At 56.1% G+C, this 7605-nt stretch overlaps 1 protein-coding gene across 1 annotated transcript; it reads left to right on the forward strand.

Annotated features, from left to right (window-relative positions):
* Positions 1–256: 256 nt before the first annotated feature.
* On the forward strand, positions 257–2595 carry DUSP2 (dual specificity phosphatase 2). Its single transcript, XM_025454025.3, has 4 exons — positions 257–755; positions 864–985; positions 1419–1638; positions 1758–2595. Exons 1-4 carry the CDS (start codon positions 368–370, stop codon positions 1970–1972), a joined length of 945 nt encoding a protein of 314 aa, XP_025309810.1. The 5' UTR covers positions 257–367; the 3' UTR covers positions 1973–2595.
* The last annotated feature ends 5010 nt before the right edge of the window (positions 2596–7605 follow it).

The following is a 7605-nucleotide window of genomic DNA, read 5'->3' on the forward strand; positions in this document are numbered from 1 at the left end:
AGGGTGGGAGTGTTCTGCGAGGCGGGGGCGCAAAGGTCGGGGGCGCTGGAGCCCCACTGACCTTGGCAAAACCCCTTCCTCCGGAGCGGGTGCGCGCTCCCCCCCCCCGCGCCCCGCCCCCCTCAGGCCCGCCCAGGCCCCGGCCCGCCCAGCTCGCGCCAGCTGGAGGCCGCGGGGGCGGGCGCCGGCGCCTTCCTGCGCTGCCCTTGTATGGTGACCCGGAGGCCGGCCCACGGGTACTTAAGCCGCGGCGCCGCCCGGGGGCCCAGAACACTAGGGTCGGGGCAGCGCGGCCGCCGCGACAGCCGGGAGCGCGCGGGCACGAAGACGCGCAGCGACGGAGGCCGGGGGAGCCGGGGCGGTCGCCATGGGGCTGGAGGCGGCGCGCGAGCTGGACTGCGCGGCGCTGGGCGCGCTGCTGCGGGAGCCGCGGGAGGCCGAGCGCACGCTGCTGCTCGACTGCCGCCCCTTCCTGGCCTTCTGCCGCCGCCACGTGCGCCACGCGCGGCCCGTGCCCTGGAACGCGCTGCTGCGGCGCCGCGCGCGGGGCCCCCCCGCCGCCGCCCTCGCCTGCCTGCTGCCCGACCGCGCGCTCCGGGCGCGCCTGGCCCGCGGGGAGCTGGCCCGGGCCGTGGTGCTGGACGAGGGCAGTGCCTCGGTGGCCGCGCTCCCGCCCGACGGCCCCGCGCACGCGCTGCTCGCCGCGCTGCTGCCGGAGACCCGCGCCGGGCCCACGGCCGTGTGCTTCCTGCGAGGTGAGCGCGGCCCCCCGGCCCCCCGGCCCCCCTCCCCTCCCCCCCCCCCCCCCCCCCCCCCCGCCCCGCCGCGCCCTCCCGGCTCACCGCCCCTCGCCCTCCCCGCAGGCGGCTTCGACGGCTTCCAGGCCTGCTGTCCCGACCTGTGCTCGGAGTCCCCCGCCCCCGCCATGTCGTCTGCCGGGGTCGAGAACAGCCGCTCTGACGCCCGGGCTCCGTCCTACGACCAGGTGAGTGGAGACCGAGACCGAGCGGCCTCCACCGCCCACCCCCTCCTCTCTGCGGGATGGGCGCCTCTGCGGAAGGAGGCTGCCGCTTGTGGATTCCAGCGGCCTCTCCTTGTCCACACTCACCTGTGTGCGTGGGTGTGTGTCCCCGCAGCAAATGGGAGCACATCTTTGTGTGTCTGGTGTGGGCTGCTCCTGTGCGCCTCTGTGAATCCGTGTCTGCAGCATATTTGGGGCTTTGATGGGGAGGTGTGTGTTTGTGTGTATCTCTGTGTCCCCTCGTGTCCTCATATTCCAGAGTGTGATCGTGGTCAGGACAGACCGAGGGCTCCTCTTGCTGGGCAGCCTGCCGTCTGTCCCCCCGCCGTACTCAAGCCCTCCAGGCCTGGGCTGAGAAGACCTCCTCCTCATCATCCCTTTTCTCCCACCGGTACAGGGCGGCCCTGTGGAGATCTTACCCTACCTGTTCCTGGGCAGCTGCAGCCACTCCTCGGACCTGCAAGGGCTGCAGGCATGTGGCATCACAGCGGTCCTCAACGTCTCCGCCAGCTGTCCCAACCACTTTGAGGGCCTTTTCCGCTACAAGAGCATCCCGGTGGAGGACAACCAGATGGTGGAGATCAGTGCCTGGTTCCAGGAGGCCATAAGCTTCATTGGTAAGAGGGGGAGCTTCACCCAGGGACCTGAAGGGACACCCAGGTGAGGGGACTGGGGCACCTGTCCCCTCCCCTGCCTACCTTCCTGGCTGACCCCCTCTTGCCCATCTCCCTCGCAGACTCCGTGAAGAACAGTGGAGGCCGGGTACTGGTACACTGCCAGGCGGGCATCTCACGCTCTGCCACCATCTGCCTGGCTTACCTGATACAGAGCCGCCGCGTGAGGCTGGACGAGGCCTTTGACTTTGTCAAGCAACGCCGGGGAGTCATCTCCCCCAACTTCAGTTTCATGGGGCAGCTACTGCAGTTTGAGACTCAGGTGCTGTGTCACTGAGGCAGGGCCCCACCATGCCGGCTCCAGTTCAGGGAAAGCTGCCCTCCCCTGTCCCCCTGAAATTTGAAAAGCCCCCAAGTGGGGGTGCTGGGAATGCAGGAACTCTGGACTTACTCACCTGGTGCTCTTCTGCTGGGTTTGAGGGCTGGCCCTTATTCTGGGGACCAGAATGGAGGGCATGTCTGCTTCCCCTCCCCCCCTCTCTTCTGGCGGAAACTAACTGGACTCTACACCCATGGATTCCCACTGGTCCCAGCACCATGTTGAGGCCCTTGGCAGCCTGAGAGCTCCAAGGAACAAGCTGTGACAACCAGGAGCCCTGTCTGGGGGGTGGTCCACTACAGGCCCGGAGCCTGAGCCTTGTACTCCTGGGGAGCTGGGCATCAGGGAAGTGATGTGTCTGTTACGTCCGGACCTCTTGCTTGCATGCGTGCACATGTGTATGTGTGTGAGCATTTCACGCCTGTATTGGTGCTGGAAATTTTTTTGTGTTCAGCTGACATTTAACACTCCCTCCCCCACTTCCTCCCAGCCCTGTGGGCGGGGGTTGGAAACTTAGCACTTTATATTTATACGGAACATTGAGGATGTGTCAATAAAGTATTGTTTTGTTTAAAAAACAATTTCTCAAGCATCTGGTCTGTTTCTTCATCAGACCTCAACCTATCCTTGTGCCTGAGGAGTAGAAGGAAGAAGGTGCTCGTGTGAGCTCACCTATAGGAGGTGCCCTCCTGGGCCTTGTCACCTTTTGTTGGTGTCGTAGCCCAGGCAGTGTTCCATCTCTAGAGCTGAAAGAGGAGGTTTCTGGGAGGCTGACTCCAACCTCGTTTCTGTTACTGGCGTTCGATTCTGTGGGAAAAAGCTTGGGTCCATGGCTCAGACTGCACTTCCTTTTTGGGACATGGATGGATATGCATGTGTGTGCACCTGTGGGTGTGGCTGTTCCCATGGGTGTGGGTGTCTGCTCTTCCTACTGAGCACACGCTTGCATGTCATATGCACCTGAAGGTATCTGTGAGTGTGCCTGTGTGCATGGCTCTTCCAGTGGCTGTGCATGTGCATGCTAGGCCAGGCCTCCTTTTCCCCACGGTAGGGCAACACAACTTCTCCCCTCTTCTCTCACTTACCCAGGCTGGGCCCCCAGGCCTTGGAATGCCCATTTGCACTGGGGCTCATGGCAGCCCGTGTGCCAGAGTTCCTTCTTGTCCCCAGAAGCCATGTGGCTTGGTGTTTGGTATGGAAAACATGTCACCAGGGGTGGGTTAGTTGCTCTTTACATCCACCCAACTAGCATGTCTTTTTTTAAAAAAGATTTTAATTATTTATTTATTCACGAGAGACAGAGAGAGAGAGGCAAAGACACAGGCAGAGGGAGAAGCAGGCTCCCTGCGGGGAGCCCGATGCGGGACTTGATCCCAGAACCCCGGGATTAAGCCTTGAGCCAAAGGCAGACGCTCAACCACTGAGCCACTCAGACATCCCCCAGCTAGCATGTCTTGATTGAATGTTGGGTATTTGCCTGGCATGGGACTGTGCCGTCTGGGGAGGCATGAATCACGGGTCCAGCCCAAGCCAGAAGTGGAAGGGGTGCATGATGAGGCTGCCAGAAACGGGTGTTGTGATTTGCCTGGGAGCAGGGGTGCTGAGGTTCTTGAGGTCAGCTCTTGGACAGCTCAGCCAGCTTCATTCGGCCTCCACTCTGATGCTTCTGGCCACTCGGAGTGTCATCTGGCTAACTCAGTCCTTCCAAAGTCAGCTCAAGGGTCACCCCTGCAGAATGCTGGCTCTTCTTCATGGCATTCTGTGTGCCTGGCAGGGTACACCTGAGGGATGGAGTCTGATGGTTAGGAGGCCAGTTATTCTCCCTGCGTTTCAGTTTTCTTGTCCGTAAAATGGAGTTTTATCATTAGCCCTTGCCAGTTAGTGTATCTAGAATGACACAAATCAATCCATTAAGAGGCTTAGCCTAGCACCTACACATAGTAGGTGCTCAGGAACTGTTAGCCACTGATGGCTCGTGAAGTGAAGGTTTTCAGGTGTGTACCTGTACGTCTCAACCAGGCTGGATGCTCAAGAGGGCAGAACCTATGGTTTGCTCTGCCCTCTGTACCCAGAGTCTGGCACAGGTCGGCACTCATTTCAACAGGCAGGTGAAGGATGAGCAGCCTGCCCCCAGAGCCTTGTTCCCCCTGCTGTCTGGGGGTGGGTGAGCTGCTCCCTGGTCGGAACTGAGCAGAGCCGGGCTTGCTATCAAGGCTTTCTGAGGACCTGAGTGGGCTTTGTTTGGACCTGCCAACAACACTTAGCTTGAGGGGTGGGAGTGGAGGGCATTGGGGGCTCTGAGTCATCAGGGCCTTCTCATCACACAGTTCCATGTCACCAACAGCAGGACTGGTGGCTGAGGCCTTGCCCACCCCATCCTCACCCCTACCCCATTCTTTCCACCCACCCACCACGCCCAGCCTCCCCTACATGTGTTTTTAAGTCTTTTTTAAAAATTTCTTTTCTTTTTTTTTTTTTTAGAAAGAGAGAGAGCAAGCAAGGGTAGAGGGAGGGGGGGAAAGAGAGAGAGAGAGAGAGTCACAAGCATACTCCACATGCAACCCAGCGCCAGGCTTGATCTCACCACTCTGAGATCATGACCTGAGCTGAAATCAAGAGCGAGATCCTCTACCGACTTAGCCACCCAGGTGCCTCAAGTTAGTTTTCCAAACAAACTGAATTTCTCTCTCCTTCCTTTTTATTTATTGCTTAAAATTTTTTAAATTGTGGGGCGCTTGGGTGGCTCAGTTGGTGGAGAAGGCTGCTCTTTATTTTAGCTCAGGCCATGATCTCAGGGTCCTGGGATGAGCCCCAAGTTGGGCTCCATGCTCAGCAGGGGGTCTGCTTCTCCCTCTCCTTCTGCCTCTCCACCCCCGTTCATGTTCTCTCTCTCTAAAATAAATAAATCAGTCTTTAAAAAAATTTTTGAGTCGTGGTTAAAAATATCCAGTAGGCCCTCCTTATCCAAGGTTTTACTTTCTGTGGTTTTATTTGCCCCCAGTCCACCAAGGTCTGGAGGCAGATGATCCTTCATCTGACATATCACTGGAAGGTCAGTAGTCGCCTAACCCTCTTTGCAATGCCTACAGCATGCATCTCACTTCATCTCATCATGTAGGCATTTTACATCTCACATCATTATAAGAAGGGCAAGCTCAATGCATTAAGATATTTTGAGTGAGAGAGAGATCATATCCACATAACTTTAGTTACAGTATTTATTAGTTATTAATCTCTTACTGTGCCTAATGTATACATTAATATCATTGTTTGTATGAAAAAATAGGGTTTGGTATTAACCACAGTTTCAAGCATCTATTGGGGGTCCTAGAATGTATCCCCTACTGATAAAGGGGGACTACGGCATAACATAAAATTTGCCATCTTTACCATCTTTCTAAAAGTAGGTTCTGTGCCCAGCATGCAGCCCCAACTCGGGGCTTGAACTCGCAATCCTGAGATCAAGACCTGAGGTGAGTGTCCCATTAAGTGGGACACCTAACGCATTGAGCCACCCAGGTGCCCCTTATCTTTACTATTTTCAAATGTACAGTAATGTTAAGCATATTCAAGATTTCCAGAACTTTTCTATCTCGCAAAACTGCAACTCTATACCCATTAAAGGACAGCTCCTCGTTTCCCCCTCCGCCCAGGCCCTGGCAACCACCCTTCTACTTGTTGTCTCTGAATCTGACTATACGCCTCATATAAGTGGAATCACACCATATTTGCCCTGTTGTGAAGGGCTTATTTTGCTTAGCATAATGTCCTCAAGTCAAACTGCATTTCTTTTTTTTTTAAACCTTTTAAAAATTTTTTTTAAAATTTATGATAGTCACAGAGAGAGAGAGAGAGGCAGAGACACAGGCAGAGGGAGAAGCAGGCTCCATGCACTGGGAGCCCGACGTGAGATTCGATCCTGGGTCTCCAGGATCGCGCCCTGGGCCAAAGGCAGGCACCAAACCGCTGCACCACCCAGGGATCCCTGCATTTCTTTTTTAAAAAAATATTTTATTTGTTTATTTATGAGAGGCACAGAGAGAGAGAGAGAGAGAGAGAGAGAGAGGCAGAGACACAGGCAGACGGAGAAGCAGGCTCCATGCGAGGGGCCTGATGCAGGACTCTACCCCAGGACCCTGGGATCACAATGTGAGCCGAAGGCAGATGCTCAACCACTGAGCCACCCACATGCTCCTCAAACTGCATTTCTTAACTCAGAATCTGTTTCTCTACCTCAGCAGGGTGATTATTTATTATTATTTACCAAGCTTTCATCTGAAGTGACCCATCCATAAATTTTTACATACATTAATACCCTGCCTGGGCAGCAGGGGCATCTCTCTGTTCTCTCTGTGATTCGGACTCCTCTCTTTTGAGAAATGCTGGATTCCACGCATGGCAGGATGCTGAGAGGCATTTGTGGACAGTAGCTGGTGACCCTACATCGGCTGTCACTTCCCTTCACTGGGCATTGGTGAGGGAGGTCCCCAATCCTTCACCTCCATGATTTAAGTCCAGGGGGCCCCCTTGGTGACCAAGTATTGAGAATGGGCCTTTTTAAAAAAATTTATTTATTTATGATAGACACACACACAGAGAGAGAGAGAGAGAGAGAGAGGCAGAGACACAGGAGGAGGGAGAAGCAGGCCCATGCCGGGAGCCCGACGCAGGACTCGATCCCAGGACTCCAGGATCACGTCCTGGGCCAAAGGCAGGCGCTAAACCGCTGAGCCACCCAGGGATCCCCGAGAATGGGCCTCTTGAGAGGCCAAAGAGCATAGAGGAGGAGGAGTATGGATAAGGAACTTTAGTTTCTGGATCTGTGAAATGGGGATAAATGCCAATTTTGTAAGGCTGTTGTGGGGATGACAGAGATAGTGTGCATGCAAGGGTCTAGGTATCCAAAAGTTCCTCCTCTCCACATGGCAGGCTTCTCTGGGGTGCTGGTTACGCCAGGCGTTCAGTGTGTAAACTTTTCCTGATCCCTGCACTTGTGATTGTCCACTTTCCTATATGCACACTGAAGTAAAAGCTTATAAAAACGAGCGACCTTTTCCTCCTTCCGCAGACAGACTGGCGGTGCCTCAGGGTCTCAGGCAGCTTTTCCCTTTTCTGAGTGTGTGTGGGTGGTGGTGGGCAGGAAAGGGGTCTCCCCATGTTGGAGCATCAGGTCCATTCCAGCTCTCCCCTCAGCACCCTTCTGTGATGTTTCTCTGCCCCCTGGTGGTGGGAGAGGACTGCAGAAGAGGCACACTCCCAAGGGGTAACCTCCGTCCCCGCAGACTGCTTTGTTCCTGGCTTCTCACCTTCTCCCCACTTCAGCCAGGCTGGGAAGGATTTGAACAGGGTCCGGAAGGCTCCGGCCTGGGCTGGGGGTGGGGGACACAGGTAGGGGCGGGCAGGGCTCCAGGTGGAGTTGATTGAGACAGGGCTGCAGGTGGAATTGGTTGGGGTGGGGTTCCAGGTGGAGGCTGGAGAAGCTGCTATTTAAGGGGGGTGGTGGTGGTGGTGGTGGTGGCTGGCCTGTCCCTGCTGGGTGTTTGTGCTTCTGCTTGCAGCGGGGCCCGTGGGGACCACCGGACAGCGTGAAT

Source organism: Canis lupus, chromosome 17 (assembly GCF_003254725.2).
Source record: "Canis lupus dingo isolate Sandy chromosome 17, ASM325472v2, whole genome shotgun sequence".
Lineage (NCBI taxonomy): Eukaryota > Metazoa > Chordata > Mammalia > Carnivora > Canidae > Canis > Canis lupus.

Bases quoted from the DNA above. Each gene is read 5' to 3' on its own strand.
- DUSP2 (XM_025454025.3), top strand. From the start codon at position 368: ATGGGGCTGGAGGCGGCGCGCGAGCTGGACTGCGCGGCGCTGGGCGCG. The intron at 756-863 runs GTGAGCGCGGCC...CCCTCCCCGCAG, and splicing joins GGCCGTGTGCTTCCTGCGAG to GCGGCTTCGACGGCTTCCAG. The intron at 1,639-1,757 runs GTAAGAGGGGGA...TCTCCCTCGCAG, and splicing joins GGAGGCCATAAGCTTCATTG to ACTCCGTGAAGAACAGTGGA.